Raw genomic sequence first — 23,974 nt, forward strand, 5'->3', positions numbered from 1 at the left:
ATAATGGGAAATTGACACTACGAAACATTTACAACAATCAACGGTTCTTAATGTTACTTAGGTTATCTTTGGATCAATGTTTTTTGGTGCGTTGCAGGTTTTAGTGCAATTTACTCTTTTAGGGTGGGTTTGGATGGGCGATTGGGTGCGGTGCGGTGCGTTTAGTTTACTTTTTGTCTCACGCTACAGTATTGCTACAGTATCTAATCTCATCGCCACCGCTGTTTTTACATTAACCGCAGGTAAACACACCGCCCATCCAAACTCACCCTTATTCTCTCCACTTTCACTTTTTTTTAAAAATTTTAATTAAAATATTAAACAATAACTATCATTTAATATCAAATGTTTTTAATAAGTTAATATAAATGTATTTTTATTATTTAATATTTTTTATTATATACATTCGTTTCGAATATATAGTATCTAATCTTACTATTATAATAATTAATCTTTCCAATAGCACATCCAAATGGACCCTAACCAAGTATTTGTTTGTTTTCCTACCTCTTGGACTCGGGATATTCTTTTCTAAGACTGTTTTTCGAATTTGCTAATTGAGAAATGTTTTACGTCCAAATAAATAATAAGTGATTATTGTTAACGTATATTTGTTGGTGGATCGGATTTGGAGATGAACATTATAAAAATGTGAAATAAATGTTTTTGGATGTTATCGAATTTTTACAAGATGAAGGTAAATTAAAAGATGTTGAGCTGATACTTCATACATCCGAAAATATAAGACGGAGAGAGATCCCTATCCCGTGTTTTTTTCTGATTTAAGAGTTTGAAAGAATTATGAGTAAAAAGGTAGATTGAATGAAAAACATTAATTTAGAATTTTTATTCAGAACATAATTTAAAATTTGGATAATCTGAAAGAAATCTAACCAACACCAGAGTAGAATAAGCAACAGTATTGTATTGGTCCAAACAACTTGTGGATGAAGGATGATTGTGATATACTAATCCTCCATAAAATAAATATAAGTTAAATAAAACTCCAATTGTTTTCCTTAAAAGAACAGTAATACTTCAATATTATCCATTTCTCCTGGAGTCCATCCCATAATATTATATATATATTCTTTTACAGCCGCCTTTTTATCAATTCGGAATGATCATCATCATCCATTTCCAACATTGTAAATATTTGGAAACACAGCCTATAAAAAGTAAAGAGAAGGCATAGCAACAATCCCAAATTAGTGTATTTGACTTTTGGTTATACATACACACCTTGCTCTGCTTAGGTTTTCATATAGATGGAAATGGAAGATGGCCGCAGTGTCAACCACCTCCCTCCAGGCTTTCGATTTTGCCCTACCGACGAAGAACTTGTTCTTCACTTTCTCTACCCCAAGTCCCTCCGTTTACCTTGCTATTCCAACATCATTCCTGAACTTGATCTTCATCGGCTTCACCCTTGGGAACTAGATGGTAAGCTTTCTATACATTATATATATATTCTCTCACTGTCATGTTATTATTTCAGCATATATATGTTATGTTCTGTAATATGGCTTTGTTGACTGAATAGGGAAGGCGTTGATGAGCGGTAAACGGTACTTCTTCTTTAGCCAAAAGATGGAAAATCGGGTCCTGGAAAATGGGTATTGGAAGCAATTAGACATGGAGGAGCCAATCTTCAGTGGAGGTTCAGGGAAAGTTGGGGTGAAGAAACTCTTTGAATTCTACATTGGTGGGGCTCCATTTGGTATGAAAACAAATTGGGTGATGCAAGAGTACCATCTTTGTAATTGGGGCTCAGCCCTTTCATTCCACTACCCTAAAACAAAAGGAATCAGAAAACTGGTAAGCAAGCACTTCCCTTGTCAATTTTGATTGTTAGTAGCTAGCATGTTCATCATTGAACATATTTCTAATCAAGGTGGAGTTTACCTTGTTAGGATTCTAATTATAAGTGGGTTCTATGTAAAGTTGAAGAGCATAAGGGCAATGCTCAGAGCTTCAACTACAGTGATGAAGATGGAAGTGAGCTATCATGCCTTGATGAAATGTTCTTGTCATTGGACGATGACCTTGATGATATATCTTCCTCCCATTTCTTGTGAATATATATATAATTTGCTAGTTTTTATATCTGGTTTTCTGTTTTGTTATTGTATAGAGTACAAAGAAAAATAAATGTTTTGTAGAATGCTTTATATATATATATATATATATATATATATAAAGTTTATAAATTTATGTAATATACATATGATATTGTTGCTTTGGAGAGTGCATCTGAGCACAAACACCTGACAGATGAACTTAAGACATAGTTGTTCCAAATGTTTTAGAATTTTGGCCTACTTAACAAGAGAAATAGCCTATCAAAGCCCCAAGAGACCAAGTTTGTAACTTGAAGGTCTCATGCCCTATTGGCTCTTCCATCTTACAAGAGGTCGCTCATTTTCACTCTCCTTTCTTTTCAACATTTGTTTTTTTTCTTAAATCCATTACATATATATATATATGATTTGAGCAGCGGAACAAATGATGTTTGGGAGTTAAACCAAAGAAGGGATGTGAATGCTAAACTTGTAAAATATAGTAGTGAAATGTATATATCTATTGGATCTATGATGTTTGCCTACAAAAAAAAAATGCATGTTCATTGTCATACTTCAAATTTTATACATTACTTGATAGAAATCGATTAATCTCAATCAACAATGATCGAGGCTTTTTCTTTTTTTTTTCAATTATATTACTATTATAATGCACCATGGATGTTAGAGGAGAGATTCTATCTCATGTATACATGTTGTATTTTACAGAAGCGACCAAATGGAGGCAGATCTATTTTCCGGTAGAGAGGGTAGCAATAAGGTTTGAGATTGAAAATGTTTAATATATTTTCATTGGAATTTTAGATTTCATAAATATAATAAATTATCAAAAAAAAAGTTAAATTAAATATTTGATAATTTTTTAAATTTATTTACGGAACTAAAAAATTTACAAGTGTACCGAATATTAACCCTAAAAAAATAATTTAAATAGCTTACTAAAATAAATAAATAAATAAATTAAAGGGCAGTAGACCAACGTGGGTCACAGCTGCCCTACCCGTTCCTGAGCCGACAGAGGGGGCAAGCCAGACTAGATCGGTCTTTGTTTGTCCGGCTCAGTCTATAACTAACCTTTGGGCTCTTACATTGTGCTACCTTGTTTGGGTTCTAGCTCAAATAAAGTTTGTCCGGTCCAGTTCTATAACTACCCATATATTATATTCATGCACCTTTAAATCATGTTTATGAATTAACTGGACGGGTTAGGTCGGGTTTAAGAATAATATTAATATACTTTATGCTTATTCAAGTCTAGTTCAGCCCAAAATTTGAGCCTAAAATTTTCTTTTAATTTGTTTATATTTGTAAAAACTTAACTGGTCTGCCAATAATTTTTTTTAAAAATATTTATATATTTTTTAATATTTAATATTTAATAATTTTATATATTTTTTATTTATGAAAATTTTTTATAGTCATCTTAACATTATTCCAATGTTTACATTAGAGTAGTAGTATATATTTAGTATAAATTTATTTTTTTAATGTGTTCTAAATTTCATAATATATAAAAGTAACATAATATAAAGTATTATAAACTTAAAACAGGTCGGGCTAAGCTTGGGCTTTAAATGTTCAAGCCCGAACCCGGTACATATTTTAAATGAGCCTAATTTTTTGCTTAACCCATATTTTGGGCCTAATATTTTTGCCCAAACTCTTTCAAACTTTGGGCGGACCTTCGAGTTTGGGCGGGTAACTCGATCATTGAACAACTCTATTTTGGCTACATAAAAAAATGCTTTTTGGTTGTTAGTTTGTTTTAGGTTTTTATGATTGGTATTAGGTTGTTGATAAGGGTGTTCAATCGGTTAACCGACCCGAACTAGCATTAACCAAACTTTTTAAACCCTAGATTGTTAACCAAACTGAATTTTTTTCAGAAAAATAAGTAACCGAACCAAACTTTTTCGATTAATTCGGTCAGTTAACCGAATTAACCGAAATTTATATATTTTTTGTTTTTTTTTGTTAAAACAAGTATAAAACATATAAAAAATTAACCGAATATAATATATGTAAAATGTATATAAAAAATATAAATTTTCGGTTAATTAACCGATTTCAAACTGAATTAACTGTTAACCGAACTTTCAAAAAATTATTAACCGACCCCGACTGAATTAATTCTGTTAACCAATTGATTAATTGAATTAACTCGGTTCGGTCGATTAAATCAGTTTTACTTGAAATTTATACACCCCTAGTTGTTGATGTGTTTTGCTTTCAAGGTTGAATTAGATGGGAAAACGTGAGATCTACATAGAAATTATAGCGAGGTGGTGACTCGTGCCGTCATCACCTCTTCTTGTGGGCTTGATTCCTTCTCATTCGTATTCCTAGTAACTTGGTAGTGACTTTTCACTCTAATATCGACTCATTTGCCTTTTTTTAATAGTAAAATAAATTTATTTTCAAATTTACCCTTAGTATTTATATGATTAAATCAATAATATATAATATAATATTAAATAAAAAATTTAAATTAATTATATTATCACTTAAATATTGAGGCCAAGTTGAGTTTCGACTCAATTTAAAAGAAAATTTAAATCTAAACTTATTTTCAAGTTGACCCAACTTAGTAGCATGTTTTACTATTCAATTATTAATAAAAAAAAATGTTTTTATGTTAGTTTAGTTAAACTAAAATTTTAAATTAATTTTTATTATTTAAATTGAGTTAAACTAAGTTATCTTGGGAAAATAAAATCTTTTTTCAAGCTCAACTCAAGTCAGGTCGCACCTACTACACCATGGTCCAATCCATAGCCAAATTTACTCTTATATATATATATATATTATAATTAAATTTATTTGTTTAATGAAAGTACAATATTATTAATTTTAATATCTATTGTTAAATATTAAATATTTTATTATATTCAATAAAATATAAATTCTGAATATATAATAATTTAATTTTAAATAATAATTATTTTAGTAACCCTATTTTAATATTATTTTAATATAATTATATAATTACAGTAATAAATTAGGTTATTAAATTTTAACATGATTTATGTTAATAACTTTTTAAAATAAATATAATTAATTTAAACTTTTAAAAATTATTATTAAGTCGAGCCATAAAATCACCATTTTCAATCTATTCCTTATGTATTCCTTAAATCATTTTACCTAACCTAATACTATACTTATCACTTCAATTCAATCGATCAATAATTTCTATTATTTCTCAATTCCATTCTCACCGCAAAACTATTATATTATTACTCTATTCGATTTTAGTGAGCCAAACATGCATGTTTGTCTACGATAAGGCAAATCATTTGGCTTATCTTTAAAGAACCAGTCGTAAACCAAATATATTTGTCTTGAACCAGTCATGAACTACCCTTCGTGAATATCATTGGAGCCATTGATAACTCTAGAATATAGAGTTATTTTTAACACTTTTAAACTAATAATTCATGCAAATTTTGAGTGGTTGATAACAAATTTTAGGGTTTTGTTAAAAGCCTGTCACGTTGAATAATACTAAGACAAATTTGTTATTTTGATCATTTTATATGCTAAACACATTAATTTTAGTTTTGAAGGTAGCTAGTCAACTGGGAAGAAAAACAGTCTTGAAGCTCACCTATTGAGACTCAATGTTATAGCATTTCTACCGCATAAGCTATGAAGAAGTGGACAGATGTATTATCATTAAGAAGAAGTGAATATATGTCTTACGGTTGAATTCACTAGAGAAGAAATTGTGAATCATCAGATCAACCGCAACAAATCACCCAGACCATATGAAATGTCGACACTCTTTTTTCAGAAATACTGGAATATTATTGGGAAGGATGTGGTCAATACTTGTCTTGAGTTATTAAAGGAACTGTTGATACGAGGGATATAAGTTTCTGCAATGTGATGTATAAGGCGGTATTGATGGCCATTGTCAATAGGATTAAGACTAGTCTTCCACAGTGCATTAGTGAAAATAAAGTGGCTTCATCCTTGGAAGGCAAATTATAGATAACATCATGGTGGCCTATGAGATTGTTTATTCATTAAAAGAATGAAAAAAAAGGAGAAAAGGGAGAATTCGTGCTGAAATTAGATATAAGCAAAACTTACTATAAGGTGGAAAGAAGATTTGTTGAAAGGATTATGCAGAGAATGGGATTTTCCGTAAACTAAATTAATCTCATCATGAGATGCATTTCGACGGTGACATACTCGATCATCTTCAATGGGGAAATTCTTGAAATTTTACTCCCCCAAGAGGCCTATGATAAGGCAATCCGTTATCACATTTTCTCTTTGTGATATGTGCAAAAGGTTTATCGACCCTTCTTAAATAGAATATGACTACGGACAACGGGTTGGGCATTCAAGCTTTGCCGACATGGGCCATTTAGCCACCTCTTTTGTGCCGATGATAGTCTTTTGTTTGCCAAAGCTTCTCAAGAGTGCGGGGAAAGGCTTCTAAATATGTTAAAAATGTATAAAGATCAATCGGGACAAAAGATCCACTATTAAAAACCAACTCTCTTCTTTAGTTCGAATACTAAGGCACAAGAAAAAGAAAGGATCTACAGATTATTTAGAGTCCTAATTGTTGAAAATCCAAAAAAATATCTTGGCTCCCTACCATGATTGGAAAAGGGAAGAGAAGGGCTTTCAAAGACATTGTGGATAGAGTTAGAACAAGAATTAAAGGATGGTCGAAAAAGTTTCTTCTTTCGGGGGAAGAGAGATCTTTATTAAATCTGTTTTTCAAGCAATTTCAATGTATGCAATGCAATGCTTCCTACTTCTAAAACCTCTTCGTGATGAGATAACAAGGTAGTAAGAAGGTTTTGGTGGCACAACAATGATGAAGGAAAAGGAATATCTTGGCTCAAATGGAACAAAGTTTGTCAACCAAAGAGTGTAGGGGGCATGGGGGTTCTAGGATTTGCATTTCTTCAACCTTGCTCTTTTAGCGAAACAAAGATGGCGTCTCATTCACAATAAGAACTCACTTTGCCATAAAGTCTTTAAAGTTAAATACTTTCCGAATTGTTCCTTTATAGAAGCAAAGGTTGGTTGCTACCCCTCTTTCCTTTGGAGAAGCATTTGGAACAGCAAAGCTATTCTTCATAAAGGTGCTAGATGGCCTATTGGAAATGGTCTCACCACACGAATTAAAGAAGTTTGGATTCCAACCCAATAAAATTCCTTGGCTCCATCCTCTTGTACCAACTTCAACGAAGAATCTAAGGTTTGTGAACTTATCGATGCAAGCTGAATGGTTTGGAGGGAGAACCGTATTAAGAGGGAGTTCTCTAAAGAGGAAGCAGAGGCAATTTGCAAGGTTCCATTAATGAACCAGAATGCTGAAGATAAACTGATCTGGACCTGGAATGCTGATGGGAATTACTCAGTTCAAAGTGGGTATAGCTGTTTGCTTCAATCGGCTAACGAGTTGGGACCTCATAGAATTGCATGGAAATTGATATGGAAAGAGAAAGTGAGCAACAAAATCAAGATCTTCTGTTGGAGAGTGTGCAATATTATTCACCCCTCAGGTTGTGCTTTGAATGCACAAATACAAGGTGCGAGTTTTGCTTGTTTAAGATGTGGAAATGAGTCAAAAGATGTTATGCATGCCCTACGTGAATGCCATTCTGCGAAGAGTGCATTGGTCTTAAGTAGATTTTCGAATCAGATTTGCGATGGGGACGTGAACAGCGAAGGAAGATGATTTTGACAGGTTCCTTTTTTTTTTATTTGGAAATTATGGAACTCGAGAAATGCTTCATTTTTTCGCAATTCCAATGATATCAATATGAGAATTGCTGAAAGTGCCAAGAATTGCTACAAGGATTTCACTGAAGCAAATATGAGAAGCAAAAGAAGTGATGGTTATTCACCTTGCTGCCAATGGAGAAGCCCAACCTCCAATTTTATTAAGGTCAATTTTGATGCTAGTTTTAAGGCATCAAACAACAATGGAGGGGTGGGAGTTGTGTTAAGAGACTTTGAAGGATTTGTGGTCGGTGCAGCAGCTTTGAAATTGCCAGTTGTAGCAAACACTGCTACTGTGAAAGCTATTGTAGCTGTCAAAGCCATTGAAACAACTATTGGCATGGGATTTTCTTATGTTATTTTCGAAGGTGATGCAAGAGTGATTATGAAAGGATTGATTAGTAAAGAAGAAGACTTTTCCGAGATTGTACCAATTCTTGACAAGGCCAAATCCTTGCTGCAACAATTTGATAAGTTTCATATCAACCATACGCGACAAGAAGGCAACAAGGCTGCCCATGAGCTTACAAAATTTAGCAGTACTCTTGATAACGATTTGTATTGGATTGAGGACTATGCTGCTTGTATCCACCAAGCTATTTTGGATGATGCTGTCAATCTCTAATGAAATATTTGAAGTTTCCATTCAAAAAGAAGAAGAAGAAGAAGAAGAAGAAGAAGAAGAGATCAAACCACAATTTTAAGTATGGTAAGGGACCAAAACTAAAATTCAAGCACTAATCTATAATGAAAAACAAAAAGAAAGCACAATACCATGAGGTGCCACATGTCAATAGAAGAAAGGTTGACTTATTTAAGGTTTGCTTAAACTTACCCTTCAATTGGAAGAATGCTCCCCCATTAGAGTTATTTCCCTAATTTCTTTACTTCTGAATGCAGCTACGATGAGTGCATTAGAATTGGATAGCATTAGCAACTACTTGACTTCGCTAATTATTTCATTTTCTTTATATGAACATTTTTTTTCTTGTATAGATTAATTTCATTCCTTCAACTACTTTTGAAATTTTATTTTGTATAAAAAAATATTATATATACAATTTAATTGACAATAAAATATTTTTTTAACAAACAACGATTGAATATTATATCTACACTTTAATTAATAATTAATAATTAATTTATACTAACTAGACTTAATTATGGATTGGGTCGATGTAAAATTTTATGTCTGACTTGAAAAATGGGCATAAAATTCTATCCAAACTTGGTCCAGATTAAAAATGCTAAACCCGTCCCCACTTGGTTTTCCCATATTAATTTTTTTAATTATTTTTATATAAAAATAAATTTAAAAAATATAATGCATCAAATACACTACAGACATTAAAATGAATACTTCTCAATAAATTAAAATAGTTGCAACTTAACAAACAAATGCCTTTAAAATAGTAGCAAAATTAACAATAACACAATAATTATACAATATTCAAATGATAACAATAATATAATAACGAAATTGTAACAAAATAACAAGAAAACAACTTATTCAGGCCAAATCAAGCCCAAGCAAAAAATTTTACCTAAGACTCGATCTGTTAGAAAATGGACATTACTTTTTTACCCAAATCTGTTTTTGAATGATGTGAACGAATAATTTAACTCATGATCGAGTTTAATACTAATAGAAAGTCCGGAGGTAGTTATTAATAATAAAAGAGGCGGAAAGAAGCAGATAAGGGGGGATGTAGGAGTCTACATGGAATCGTTATCGTGAAAGGCGTTTTCAACCTCTATTAATATTATAGTCATTATACTGTCTATATTAATCAAGGACGTCCACGCTCCTACCATTAGTAGTGATTATACTGTCTATCTTAACCCACTGATTAACTGAAATTAGTTCAGTTTTGAACACTATAATAAGTAAAGAAAAAAGGAAAAAAAATAAATTTCTGTTTGGCCTTTGCTAGCGAGTATGTTGTTACGCTCAAACTCGCGCGTGGTAATAATAGCTTATATCTCATTGATTAAATCCATGAAGCGTATCATGTCTAGAGTATCGATCCTCGTCGGCGTATTAATCATCTAAAAAAGCTTCCTTTATTTGTCCTATGAAAATTTTGTTTTGACCATCTAACTTGAATCTCTTTTCCATGGCTTTCTATTCGAAAATCCCAAGAAACATTATCAACAACCTTAAATCAAAGGTCGGATTATGGAGTTTAATGAAGCAGAGTCATGGTACTTGTTCTTACAGCTCTTGTCTGAATACCATTCATCTTCACCGTTTCCTCCCATTAACTACTCTACCACAATTCACAAACCCAGATTCTATTTCCCATAAAAAAGGACATTTTCCCCATTTTCAGCGTTTTCAATCCACTACAACTGAGAAACAGATTGATTCTGTCCCAAATGGTGAACAAAGTCAGGTTTGGATTTTCCTTTTTTTAATGTTTTATTATAAATAGTAAGGGTTGTTGTTTCTAGAATTTTGTTAAAATTTATGTTTCTCTCTTACATGTTTCAGGAGTCTTGATCGATCAGTTGTTATCTTTTTGAGACCTTTAGTTGTATACATGTTAAATTTCCTTTATTTGTTGTATACAATGAATTAGATAAAAAGCACTTAACTTTTGGCCGAAATTAATATCATAGCCAACTAAGGAAGGTTGCCAACATGATCATTGGGATCTAGATTTACTTATCTGTTCTGTTTTGGAGCTTTTCATGTTTTACTGATATTACAAATGGGTGGTTTGGTTGGATATTACTACATCATTTATGCTGTTTAGGTTTCTTGGATTCCATTGGTACTGATTATGAGAGAGATATCACTTGGTTTGCTATTGGAATGACGAATCCGTAAACGAAACTAATCGATTGCACGATCTTGTACTGATGCTTTATAAGCCTTTGCAGCAGATGATAGAATGGGACTCTGTTTCTGTACTTTTGATTCTTCAGTGTGTTGACAACTTAGAATAGTTTTAAAGGCTAATGAAAGCTTTCATTTCATGTAAGGTATTGGATTTTCCAGGAGGAAAAGTTGTATTTTCTCCTGAGATGCGGTTTTTATCGGAATCTCCTAGTGTGTATTCCCAGTGCTACCGAGTTCTTGATGATAATGGTCAGCTAATTAGTCACAGCAACTTTGTTACGGTATATTCACCTGCTCGAATCAATCATTTCGTTATTGTTTTTGTTTAAATGTATCATTTCAGCCAAAAAGAATCTTATGGATTACATACTAAATTAGGTCAGTGAGGAAGTTGCTGTGAAAATGTATAGCAACATGGTCACCCTTCAAACTTTGGATACCATATTCTACGAAGCTCAAAGGCAAGGAAGAATTTCCTTCTACGTGACCTCCATTGGAGAAGAGGCTATCAACATTGCATCGGCAGCGGCACTTACATCAGATGACATTGTTTTCCCCCAGGTTAGAAGAACATACAATTCCTTCGAGCTTCATTTTTCATTACTATGGATAGAGCATAACTTTAACGATTTACAAATTTATTTTAACCCAGCATCTTGTTTTTAACCCTATGTTCAAAGCATACAATTTCTCGTTGTAGATACTAACCGATATAGACAGCTTATTTAATTAAAGTATAACTGTTGAGAAGTTATACGTGACCACCATGGTTGAAAATTAAATGATGTGATTTTCAGTACAGGGAGCCAGGAGTTCTATTATGGCGTGGTTTCACCTTGCAAGAATTTGCAAACCAGTGTTTTGGAAACAAAGCTGATTATGGGAAAGGCAGACAAATGCCTATTCATTATGGATCTAACAAGCTTAACTACTTCACCGTAGCATCAACTATTGCGTAAGAGATTAAGCTTATCTTTGTGGGAGTTTGTCGGATAGAACTTTCTTAAAATCTTAAGATCTAATTCTGGAAATAAGGGCCATAAACATTCCCCACTGTTTTGCAGTACACAAATTCCTCATGCAGTTGGTGCTGCATATTCTCTGAAGATGGACAAAAAAGATGCATGTGCTGTCACTTACTTTGGTGATGGTGGCACAAGTGAGGTAAATATGAATACTGAAGTTCAGTTTTGATTGAGAAAAATATTTGTTTCTATAATCCATACAATTGCCTCATATGCTACTTATTGTAACTAGACAAGCATAATTTCAGTAAATGAAAATCATTTTTCTTTCCCGAGTATTATATAAAACTTGAACTAAAATCTCCGACTAAACTCCACCACACCCTTAGAACTCTGGTGAAGTCTAGGGGGAATAGATGGAATCCACTGGTTATATTAGAAAACCTTTTGTCCCTCTATTCCTTTCTGTTTCTTTGGAGCAGGATATATATACTGAGTCTCATTGAATTTTAGCTTATGCCTTCTGGTGCTTTGTTTCTAACACGACCAAATAATGGTAGGGAGATTTTCATGCTGCTATGAATTTTGCGGCGGTCACAGAGTCTCCAGTCATTTTTATCTGCAGGAATAACGGATGGGCAATTAGTACACCCACTTCAGACCAGTTTCGAAGTAATGTTGGATCTTTTGTTTTTATGTGCATTCTTTTATTTTAACAATCCTTGAATCTGTCAACAATTTATATATATCCCATCATATATTTTAGTTTTGCATATGTTGTAGGTGATGGGATTGCTGTTAGAGGGCAAGCTTATGGAGTCCGGAGCATTCGTGTAGATGGTAATGATGCACTTGCGATGTATAGTGCAGTTCACTCTGCACGTCATATGGCTGTAAATGAACATAGGCCCATTTTAATTGAAGTAAGTCTTCTGTTGTTAAGTCTTTTCCATCAGTGGCTTTTCAGCAAAACCAAGAGAGGCGTACGCATAATGCTGAAACATAAATGCGACATTTGTTCATCTTTTCTTCTACCATTTCACTTTAGGCTGTTACATATCGAGTTGGACACCACTCCACATCAGATGATTCCACCAAGTACCGTCCTGCCAATGAAATCGAATGGTGGAGAATGGCAAGAGACCCTGTAACAAGATTTCGAAAGTGGATTGAGATAAATGGTTGGTGGGGTAGTGAGGCTGAGTCACAGCTCAGAAGCAGCATTCGGAGTCAGGTATAACACTTTCCCTCTATTCTTCTCTTCAATTAACAATTTCCTGCAACTTTTGGACAATAGTCTCAGAACATAAGTGCTTGGAATTGAAACAGCATTTCTTGCACCATCACCCGATAGCAGTAGGCATAGCAATATTTGTGATAAGTTGTAGCTGATAAAATAGAAGTACTTACATCTCAAGGTGCAATGTATGTGATAGACTCTGATAGCAGAAGGCATCAGATACACTTTCCCTCTATTCTCCTCTTCAATTAACAATTTCCTGCAACTTTCGGACAATAGTCTCAGATCATAAGTGCTTGGAATTGAAACAGCATTTCTTGCACCATCACCCGATAGCAGTAGGCATAGCAATATTTGTGATAAGTTGTAGCAGATGCAATAGTAGTACTTACATCTCAAGGTGCAATGTATGTGATAAACTCTGATGAGCTATTAGAACTGCAAAAGTCTGAAGGCTGTTTGAAGTCATTTCTTGATTTTTTGTGTTCTTTTGTTTGTTTTACATACCCTTTAACCCCTGATTAAATTATTGTATACTGCTGGTTGGAACCTAAATTCCGAAGTTTCTTACTAACAGTCTTCTTGACAGTTATTGCATGCAATTCAGATAGCAGAGAGAGCTGAGAAACCTCCAGTTAATGACTTATTCACAGATGTATACGATAATATTCCGTCCAACCTGCGCGAGCAAGAGAAACTGCTGAAAGAAACCATCAATAGACACCCCAAAGATTACCCTGCAGATGTTCCGATTTAGGTGAACCATATTTACTTACAAGCAGTGATTACTTTTTCTCCAAAGCTTGAACTTGTGATCCTGCAATTAGTTACAATATGAAGCAGACTTAATTATGATGAAGTATTAGAAAGCAAGTAAGCTTTCTTGGATTCAAATGCCTGGAATGATATATCTCTATTCGATTTGACACTCCCTCATTGCAGTGAAAAGGATGAAAAAAGAAATTTGTTTTTGGATAAGTAATTTTATAATCCAAAGAAGCAGGATGATATGCAATATCAAGACAATGTACTGTATGATGCAAGTAAAGGAACAATCAAACAATATTCTACATACGATGCAAAAACAACAAGCATAACAGAATACTATCTAGCTTGTTGCAGAAAAACTAAATCTGAGATTCTACAAGCCTCCCACAGTTCCGTATTGGTTGAGTCTGCTGCAATTCCCTGCAGACCAGATAACCTCATCTTGATGGTATCCTTTCAGGTCAAGTAGCTGCATTACTTGCTGCTTCCCAAACTGCCTATATCTTATGTTCCTATCCTACCAAGTCTGGTAGATGCAAGCTGCCGAAGCAATCCTTCAACTTCGTTATGCCCGACTGAGCTTCCCTTGCCAGTCAACAGCCGTCCTCTGAAATAACTATAGGATTTGTTTCCATATTTCTTTGGAAAAGCTGCAACTAAAGAACGGGTCTCTTGGACTCATTGTCCTGTCTGCATAATACACAAGGTGCTGCCATCTTTGATTCGCCATTCCATAGCCCTGTCCTTGGTTATCTATCAGGATTGCCATCGAAACCATTATGGCAAGCTTTGGTGTGTGTAGTTTGCACCAAATCAACCGATGCGACGCCACTTTCTGCTGCTTAGGCCATGATATTGTTCCACGTTTAGGTAGTGGATTGAGTTGCCCCCTGTCCTCTTCAGTCTGCTCCCAAGCAATTCATGGTGACCCTCCTGCAAACATGGACCAAATGACTATTAATTTTTTACACATGCATCAAGTAGTTAATGTATATCTAGTACGTACATGCATCTTATGACAAGCAAACAACAGATTCCCAACATTCTTTTCTTCTTCGGTAAATGTAGCTTGTTGTTGATTATTGAGACAACCATCTTTTTGCACATGCCTGAACTTCTTGCAATTGTAGTATTGTTGCTTGCCTCTATTCCAACAATCTTTCTCTTCATAACTATTCTTTTTACAAATTCCACACCATTTATTAGATCCAATATCATTGTCTTATCCACCATTGTTGTTGCTTCTACCTCGTCTATGTGAATTTCTTCCTCTGCCTCAGCCTCTTCCAAATCTACCACCTCTAGAAGGCTTGCCTTTATTTTTCATTGAAGATTTCTCACCATTCTTGGAATCAATGGTAAGCTCGGATTAAAACACACTCAACGAAGTTTTTTAAGTGACATAACAATCTTTACTCATAAGATCTTAATGAACCCATCAACGCTCGAATAGTCATGATGGATAGATCCTTAGTTTTTTCAATAACAACCACCATGAGATCAAATTTTTCTCTCAAGCTGATCAGAATTTTATCAATGACTCTACGATCATCAATCATGTCTCCATGTGCCTTTATTTGATTCACCAACTCGGACAATCTACTATGATACTCATTTATGCTTTCATGCTATTTCATGTTTGCATTCTCAAAATCTCTTTTGAGAGATTGGAGTTTTAACAATTTTCACATTCATGTCTCCTTCAAATTCTTGTTGTAGAATATCCCAAGCTTCTTCGGATTTCTTTGCTCTTGTGATTCTAGAAAATATGACATTCAATACTCCTCTTTGAATCATCCCGAGAACTCCAGCATCAGTGGTCTTATTCTTTAATTCTTCAAGTTGTTCTTTTGTAGCATCTTCTAGATCTTCATAGCCTTCCTTAACTAATTCCAAGGCATTCAAGGAAGTGAATAATGCCTCCATTTCGATTGCCCTAAAAATCACAATTTTCATCTTTGAAGATAAGAACTTGTATATTGCTGTAAGTTGTGCTTGCAGAAGCCATGACCAATTTTATTTTTTACACACACTCACTTTGTAAGGATCACTAACTCTTGATACCACTTTGTTGAAGAGATAAAGATGGTAGAAGGAAGAGGCACTTAAGATGGAGTGAAATTTTATTCTATTTTTTAGCTCACTCGCATCATATTTTCTTACGCTATTACATTTTCTACATCACTTACAACCCTTTATATAGTTGTTACAAGAGATTATTAATTTTTTATACATGGATCAGGTAATTAATGTGTATCTAGTACATACATGCATCTTAGACAAGTACATTCATGCATCTAGATTTTCTTAGATTCATCCACCTTAGTCACTTTGATTAAATGCACATATTGATAACATCACATTATCTAATATCTATCAATTTCTCCCAAAGGATCTCTCGGGAGTTCATGGCTCAGGCATTACTAAACTTGGTAAACAAGTTCTCAACTTTTGCTGCTTTTCCAAGGGGTCATTCGAGACTGGCAACAATCAAAGGAGCATCGACCCTCTAGAAGAGAAGTTGAACGAAAGAGAAGATGAGTTGTTTGAGATAGATATGCAGAAGGCATGGATGAGTTCCACCCTGGAGAATGCAAGGAAACTGGCTTACAAGATAAAGGGAAAATCAAGAATCCGACTACGGAGGACGTTGGAAATTTCATGTTCAAAACAAAGATGTATGGGAACCGTGGCTCATCACTGGTGGATCAACTGCATCATGCACCTCAAACAGTTCTACTTGTTCTCATCAACAGTTGAGCAAGATGGAGATTGAAAACCCTTCACGCTAGACTTGAAATTAAGTAGCTCTGTTTTTGTAAGGGTTCATCTTTAAATTAGATGATGAAATTTATTTAAAAAAATTTTATTGTCATCACATAGTTAATATCAAAATAAAAAAGAAAAGGTAACCTATAAAATAATTACCCAATTATTAACATATTTCTGTTTTGGTTATTTAAGTTTAAAATTTTCTATTTTAGTCATTGACATTATTGAAGTTTCATATTTTAGTCACTCTTTGGTTAAATCACTAACGATGATTTTTTTATTGGTATAATAATAACTTCAGCCCTTTAATGTTAATAAATTCTATAAATTTAGTCTTAAACCTAAAAAGTTTAACAAATTTAGCTCTCAACTTTGCACATTTTGTTAATTTAGTCTTGATTCTTAAAATTAAAAATTAAAATTAAAATCATTTAAAAGTTCATTTTCAATGAAAATACATAAGATTTTATAAAATACATATAAAATTATAAATAAATATAAATAAATGCATATCTATTTTTCTCAATTTCTAACATAAAATTTATTTATTAAAATAATAATTTTATAAATAAAATAATAATCTTATACATAAAACAATTTAAGGGAAAAACCCATGAAAAAGACTTACACAGATTCAACTTTTCCCTTTTTCTTTTTTCTACATTAATGAGCACCATACTTAGGTTAGGTCAAAAACTATAGCCTAAGGTCAAAAAAGGAGAGAACCAATGTCTTTAGCTTGTTGCCCAAAACGAGTTTGTTGCTTTATAGAGATGAGGATGAGGTCTTGAAAACTAGTATATGGAAGGCCAAGTCAATAGCTCCACAACGAATTCTTAGTTCAATGGTGTGGTGATGGAAGATGTGGAAACTGAGGAGATCAGGGTAAGTGTTACTGGTGTTAATAGTTGTGGAGAAGGTGATGACCAGTGCTCGACAAATTTGGCAAGGATTAAGGAGCAAGGTTAAAAATATAATAAAATTTATTATTTATAAAATAAACTATAAAATAGAAAAGCTTAAATATGGTTGAAGACTTGTTTGAGGGTCTTTTAAAAGTAATTTATTTATAAAAATACTATTTTAATAAATAAATTTCATGTAAAAAGAGAAAAAGAAGTATTTATTTATTTATGATTAAATGCTAAAAATACATATTTCATGTAATTTAATTGGTCAATTTATGAGAATGCACCACTGATTTCTCCATGTTTATATTAAATTTTATACAGGGGTGCAATTTGGGGCTAAATAGAAGAAAAATGAAACAATTGGGCTAGATTGAAGAAAGGAGCAAAGAAAGCGGGCCAAAACGGAATTTTCCTAAGATGTCATTAGCTGAAATTTTATTTTGACTTAGTGGGAGATTATATAGGGATTTTTATATCATGGAATATTTTATTTCCTTGATTTTCTATGGCTAGTGGCTCTTAATTTAGCAAAGCCACTAGTATAAATAGGGGGCTACTTTGTTCATTTAATCATTAAGTCTTTCATCAAGTTTTTAATCAAGCTTTCATCTTTGGAATGCAATCTTTCCTTTATTCTCTCAAAATTATTTGTTGTCTTTGGTTTCTTTACTTTCAATTTATTAATTTCTAGCTTGTCACCAACCTACACTACTTGCATTTTTATTTTCCAAACCTTTTTCTCATTCCGTGTAACCTAAAACTATTCCACATATTAAGCCACCCACTTTTTGCCATTTCAACATTTTTTTCCATCCAACCTACTCAAGATATGACCAACTCCAATATGCCCCAAACCTTAGTTAACTAAACCCATTTCAGCTTCAGGTCGGTGTTAGCTTCGTTAAGATCCGTGAGTTACGAACCCGAGCAATTTGATTCCTAATTTTCAGTATTTATTACTTCTCCCAATTAAGAGTATGACTTCATCAACTCATAAAGTCAAATCAACACTAAGTCAAAAAAGACGTTGTTTGAGTTAGTGTGGTTAGACGTACAGTTGGAATTCCGAAAGGATCGATTGTCTAATCGGTTTTTCGTGAACATATTGGCGTGCAAAGTGGGGATTGCTTTTTGGTTTCGTCAAGGGAAGTAGTAACCAGATTTAAATGTCCCACGTGGTTGAGGACATTGGTTCGAGCTAGGCTCTTCTAGAACGCAAAGCTGCCGGATTTCTAAACCACGAACGTTTCGTTAGTTGTTCGATCGGTAAGGGTTAGTTATAGGACGTTTCATAACTAATTTACACAAGGAAGAGTTGGTGTCCGAGGCGTCCTTGGTAGCTATAACTAGCTTATTGGAAAAGAGAAGTTCATCTAATTTCGAGGATCAATTCAAAGATGGAAAAACCCGTACCTAAAGCTAAGCTAAGTTTAATTAATTTTTCTTCAGATTTATTTAACTGTTTTTATTATTTTGTTTTCAGCTTTTACTTTTACTCATTTTTTACTTATTTATTTATTTCAGGTTTCAAATTTTATCCCCCCGAATTTCTTGGGCACGACAACTGCCCCGACATAAATCTGGTCAAGAGAGGAACAATTTGCAATAAACTCAGTCTCTGAGGGATCGATCCTACTCCCTATACTGTTTAAATTTGCAAATTAGGCGTCGGATTATATTGGTAGAATCGATACTCATCAGTTTTGGTGCCGTTGCTGGGGACTGGCAACACTCACAATTGTTTAAATCGTCTTCATGACCAGATCTTCATCCGGAGATTTCGAATACTACCCAGAGATCGAGAAATCGGCACGAGCACGACGAAAAGAGACAGAAGCTCTTAAACATACAAGTAAAGCAGAAGTTAAGCTAGGACAAGGGATCCTAGAATCCGATATCGAAAAGTTGAGCTAAACAATTTGTGCAGAGGCAATTCGATGTAGGAAACAAGTCGAAGTGGTTGAACCTGAGACCGAACCACTTCCTGAAACGAAAGAAGCAAAAGACAACCTCAGTGAACCAAAAAGGATGGCAAATCGAACCATTCGTCAACTAGCCGCTGCTCCCAATGAGCAAACACCGTTATGCATCAACTATCCAATCAGAGAAACCCCGTTCGAGTTGAAATCAGGCCTAATTCACCTTTTGCCTACTTTTCGAGTCTTGAAGAACGAAAATCCACACACTCACTTGAGAGAATTCCACATGGTTTGCTCAAGCATGAAACCTCAGGGAGTAACCGAAGATGAAATTAAACTTCGGGCCTTTCCTTTTTCTTTAGTTGATACAACAAGAGAATGGTTATTTTACTTACCCCCGGTTCTATTGCAACGTGGGATGACTTATCTCATATATTTCTTGACAGATTCTTTCCAGCATCGCGAGCAGCTGAACTTAGGAGAGACATAGTGGGAATTCACCAAATGGAGAGCGAATCGCTCTATGACTATTGGGAGCGGTACAAAAAATTGTGTGCAAGTTGTCCTCAACATGGATTGACCGAACAATCACTTCTTTAGTATTTCTACGAGGGTTTGCTCCCTATGGAAATGAAGATGATTAACGCTGCTAGTGGAGGGGCACCACCATAACAGTAAATTCTTAATAATATAAACCAAATTCAGAACCCACAAGACGAGTTAATAAAGTAAAGGTTTCATCCTTAGAAGATAAATTGGATAAGCTTACTAATATTATTCAATCTATGCTTACAGAAAAGAAAAATCTGACCCAACTTTGTGGAATTTGTACTACGTCTGAACATCCGACGAATTTGTACCCAATCCTTAACGATAATTCAACGGTACATGTTGATGCTGTCGGAGGCTTTCTAGGACCTTCGCAAAGACGCTATGATCATTTCTCCAACACCTACAATCCCGGGTGGAAGGATCATCCCAACTTGAATTACGGAGCTAATTCCCAATAAAATCTATCATACCAACTAAGACCTCTGCAACCACCACAACAACAACCCAAGCCGAGCACATATCTAGAAGCTATTGTGGAAAGACTTGCCTTCGATATTGTAAAATATCAACAAATGACAGACGCATCAATACAAGAGTTAACTAGTCAAGTTAGTAAACTCTCGATGGTAGTTAATCATTTGGAATCTCAAGATAGAGCCGAATCCTCAGCAGAATGCAAGTGTAATAACTCTTCGTAGCGAAAAATTTTTGGAAACAGTTCCAGATAAAAGTCATGGGCAAGACAAAAAAGCAGAAAAGTAGATCTCTGATCCAAAAGCCAGACCGAAATCAGAAATTCAGAAACAAGTCGTGATGCCACCTCATTTTCTAGGGAGGCTCGCAAAGGATAAGAAAGAAAGGAGGAAAAAGAAATCCTCAAAACATTCAGGAATGTGGAGGTAAATATCCCTTTACTCGAAGCTATCAAACAAATCCCTCGTTATGCAAAATTCCTCAAGGAATTGTGTATTAGCAAGAGGAGGTTAATAGGTAATGAAAGAGTAAATGTAGGAGAAAATGTCTCCGTAGTACTGCAAAAGAAAGTTCAGCCCAAATACAAGGACCAAGGTATGTTTGCTATTTCATGTGAGATAGGTAATGTAGGCATTAAGAAAGCCATATGTGATTTAGGGGCTTCTATTAATGTTATGCCTTATTCTATTTATAAGTTGATTAATGCGGGTCTTTTAAAAGAAATAGGAGTAATAATTCAGTTGGCAGACAAGTCAGTCGTCTATCCAGAAGGATTGCTTGAAGACGTCCTTGTTAAAGTTAACAAATTATTTTTCCCTGCAGATTTCTACATTATTAATATGGAGGACGATAATTCAACTAATTCGTCTGACATTTTGCTTGGAAGGCATTTCCTAAGTACTGTAAGCGCAAAAATTAATGTTTAGAGTGGAACACTGATAATGGAGTTAGATGGAGAAATCGTGAAATTCAATGTCTATGAAGCTATGAGTCATCCTAACTCATTATTAAATATTTTTAGTATCGATAGTATAGATTGTTTAACTCAATCTTATTTTGAATATCATGACTATGATGAGTTGAAAACTGTCCTTTACAGAAGCATTAACATGGATGTTTTAAATCATCTCGAGGAATAAGCAATTATAGAAAAACCGTTGCGAGAAATTGTCAAACACTTGTAGACGCAACCACCATTGACGAACCGAGGTAACCAATTTGAACTATTACCTTCTCAAACTAAAATGTTGCCATCGGTTTTGCAGCCATCAACCTTGGAGCTTAAAGTATTGCCGGACCACCTTAAGTACATCTTTTTGGGAGAGAAAGATACCTTACTGGTGATAGTGTCAAACAAACTAACCAAAGACGAGAAGAAAGTTTAGTTCGTGTTCTAAGAGATTATAAGGAAGCTATTGGTTGAACAATAGCTGACATAAAAAAGGCTAAGTCCATCCACTTGTATGCACAGAATTTTCGTCGAAGATAATACGAAACCAAAGAGAGATACTCAGAGGCGCCTTAATCCACCCATGATGGAGGTAGTAAAGAAGGAGATCTAGAAACTGTTAAATGCTGGAATGATATACCCGATTTCTGACAGTGATTGGGTTAGCCTGGCTCATGTCATGCTTAAGAAAACTGGCGTGATAGTGGTGAAAAACTCGTCAAGAGAGCCAGTCCCTACTCGAGTCCAGAATCGATGGAAGGTTTACATAGATTACAAGAAGTTGAATGCAGCTACTCGGAAAGACCATTTTCTACTTCCCTTCATCGATTAAATACTCGAGCGATTAGCTAGGAAGGCCTATTATTGTTGTCTCGATGGGTACTCTGGATTTTTTCAAATTCCGGTTGCTCCTGAGGATCAAGATAAAACAACTTTCACATGCTCCTTTGGAACGTTCGCTTATAGACAAATACCGTTTGGACTCTGTAATTCTCTGGCCACTTTCCAGAGATGCATGGTGAACATATTCTCTGATTATGTTGAGAAAATCATTGAGGTCTTCATCGATTACTTCACGGTATACGGTAACTCTTTTAACGAATGTCTCGATAATCTTGCTAAGATATTACAAAGATGCCTAGAATTCAATATTGTTTTAAATTATGAAAAATGCCACTTCATGGTTTTTAGGCCATATAGTTTCCTCGGAAGGAATTGAGGTCGATAAAGTAAAAACGAATATTATTAACTCATTACCTTACCTCACATCTGTGAGGGAAGTTCATTCGTTTCTTGGCCATGCAGGATTTTACAGATGATTCATGAAAGACTTCTCGAAAATCTTGCAACCGCTTTACAGTCTGCTACAAAAAGATAAAGAATTTGAATTTGACCAGACTTGTAAAGACACATTTGACGTGCTAAAGCAGAAATTGGTCTCCGCTCCCATAGTGCAACCACCAAATTGGAACTTTCCGTTTGAAATCATGTGTGATGCAAGTGACCGATGTATGAGAGCTATTCTTGGCCAAAGAATAGGGAAAGAGCCTCATGTTATCTACTATGCTTCGAAGACTTTGGATGCTGCCCAAAGCAATTACACAACCATTGAGAAAGAATTATTAGCTGTTGTGTTTGCTTTAGATAAATTTAGATCTTACCTATTGGAAACTAAGGTGATTATTTTCTTTAATCATGCAGCTTTGAAATATTTAATAGGGAAGAAAGAGGAAAAACCTCGACTGATTAGGTGGATTCTGCTCCTACAAGAGTTTGATTTTGAAATCCGGCATAAAAAAGGATGTGAAAACTTGGTAGCTGATCATCTGAGTCGATTACCGATTCCAGTAGACGACACACCATTGAAAGATAACTTCCCAGATGAAAACCTGTTTTCAGCAAATGCGATTCATCCTTGGTACGCAGACATAGTAAATTATCTCGTTACAGGTACTGTTCCTTCGGAATTACCAAGGTCTAAGAAAGATAAGATAAAGAAAGATGCCCAGTATTACATTTGGGACGATCCTTACCTTTGGAAACATTGCTCCGATCTGGTAATTTGACAGTATGTAGCAGAAACAGAGGTACAGTCTATCTTAACTTTTTGCCATTCTTATGCATGTGGAGGACACTTTGGACCTAAACGCACCGCACATAAAATTCTTGAATGTGGACTATTTTGGCGAAACATATTTCGTGATGCCTTTTTATTCTGCAAAACTTGTGAAATGTGCCAAAAAGTTGGCAACCTTAGTCATCGAAATGAGATGCCCCTTACTCCTATTCATATTTGCAAAATTTTCGATGTGTGGGGCATCGATTTTATGGGTCCTTTCGTTTTTTCTTTCTGTAATTTTTATATACTCTTAGCTGTTGATTACGTCTCTAAATGGATAGAGGTGAAAGCCACTCGCAATGATAATGCTAAAACCGTAGTTGACTTTCTTAAAAGTTCTATTTTTTTAGGTGTGGCACTCTACGAACATTAATCAGTGACAGAGGAACTCATTTTTCCAATAAGCTCGTAAGTGCACTTATGGAGAAATATGGAGTGACTCAACGAATTGCCACTGCTTACCATCCACAAACAAATGGGCAAGCTGAAGTGTCAAATCGTGAAATCAAATCCATCTTGGAGAAGACTGTTAAACCTAACAGAAAGGATTGGAGCTTGAGGCTAAGTGACGCACTTTGGGCTTATAGGACAGCTTACATGGGACCAATAGGCATGTCACCTTACCGAC

At 34.5% G+C, this 23,974-nt stretch overlaps 3 protein-coding genes across 4 annotated transcripts; all 3 read left to right on the forward strand.

Annotated features, from left to right (window-relative positions):
• The first annotated feature begins 1,131 nt into the window (after positions 1-1,131).
• On the forward strand, positions 1,132-2,592 carry LOC105779242 (NAC domain-containing protein 104). 2 transcript variants are annotated; one of them, XM_012603012.2, is made up of 3 exons: positions 1,132-1,443; positions 1,544-1,818; positions 1,914-2,592. In XM_012603012.2, the coding sequence occupies exons 1-3, from the start codon at positions 1,269-1,271 to the stop codon at positions 2,076-2,078; spliced, it is 615 nt and encodes a 204-aa protein (XP_012458466.1). In that variant the 5' UTR covers positions 1,132-1,268; the 3' UTR covers positions 2,079-2,592. The 2 variants fall into 2 exon arrangements, with proteins under 2 accessions (XP_012458466.1, XP_012458465.1); XM_012603011.2 differs by having other exon boundaries at positions 1,945-2,592.
• A 5,280-nt stretch (positions 2,593-7,872) lies between these two features.
• LOC105778872 (uncharacterized) lies at positions 7,873-8,457 on the forward strand. The gene has a single exon (XM_012602626.1). The coding sequence runs from the start codon at positions 7,873-7,875 to the stop codon at positions 8,455-8,457; it is 585 nt and encodes a 194-aa protein (XP_012458080.1).
• A 1,386-nt stretch (positions 8,458-9,843) lies between these two features.
• Positions 9,844-14,754, forward strand: LOC105780146 (2-oxoisovalerate dehydrogenase subunit alpha 2, mitochondrial). The gene is made up of 9 exons (XM_012604289.2): positions 9,844-10,228; positions 10,821-10,958; positions 11,056-11,238; positions 11,475-11,632; positions 11,742-11,841; positions 12,203-12,314; positions 12,426-12,565; positions 12,691-12,876; positions 13,472-14,754. The coding sequence occupies exons 1-9, from the start codon at positions 9,950-9,952 to the stop codon at positions 13,637-13,639; spliced, it is 1,464 nt and encodes a 487-aa protein (XP_012459743.1). The 5' UTR covers positions 9,844-9,949; the 3' UTR covers positions 13,640-14,754.
• The last annotated feature ends 9,220 nt before the right edge of the window (positions 14,755-23,974 follow it).

The sequence above is a fragment of the Gossypium raimondii genome, chromosome 4 (assembly GCF_025698545.1).
Source record: "Gossypium raimondii isolate GPD5lz chromosome 4, ASM2569854v1, whole genome shotgun sequence".
In the NCBI taxonomy this organism is placed as follows: Eukaryota; Viridiplantae; Streptophyta; class Magnoliopsida; order Malvales; family Malvaceae; genus Gossypium; species Gossypium raimondii.

Coding starts and splice junctions, on each gene's coding strand:
- LOC105779242 (XM_012603011.2), top strand. CDS start 1,269: ATGGAAATGGAAGATGGCCGCAGTGTCAACCACCTCCCTCCAGGCTTT. Junction 1,444..1,543: donor TCACCCTTGGGAACTAGATG/GTAAGCTTTCTA, acceptor TTGACTGAATAG/GGAAGGCGTTGATGAGCGGT. Junction 1,819..1,944: donor CAAAAGGAATCAGAAAACTG/GTAAGCAAGCAC, acceptor TTCTATGTAAAG/TTGAAGAGCATAAGGGCAAT.
- LOC105778872 (XM_012602626.1), top strand. CDS start 7,873: ATGAGAATTGCTGAAAGTGCCAAGAATTGCTACAAGGATTTCACTGAA.
- LOC105780146 (XM_012604289.2), top strand. CDS start 9,950: ATGGCTTTCTATTCGAAAATCCCAAGAAACATTATCAACAACCTTAAA. Junction 10,959..11,055: donor GTCACAGCAACTTTGTTACG/GTATATTCACCT, acceptor ATACTAAATTAG/GTCAGTGAGGAAGTTGCTGT. Junction 12,315..12,425: donor CACTTCAGACCAGTTTCGAA/GTAATGTTGGAT, acceptor CATATGTTGTAG/GTGATGGGATTGCTGTTAGA.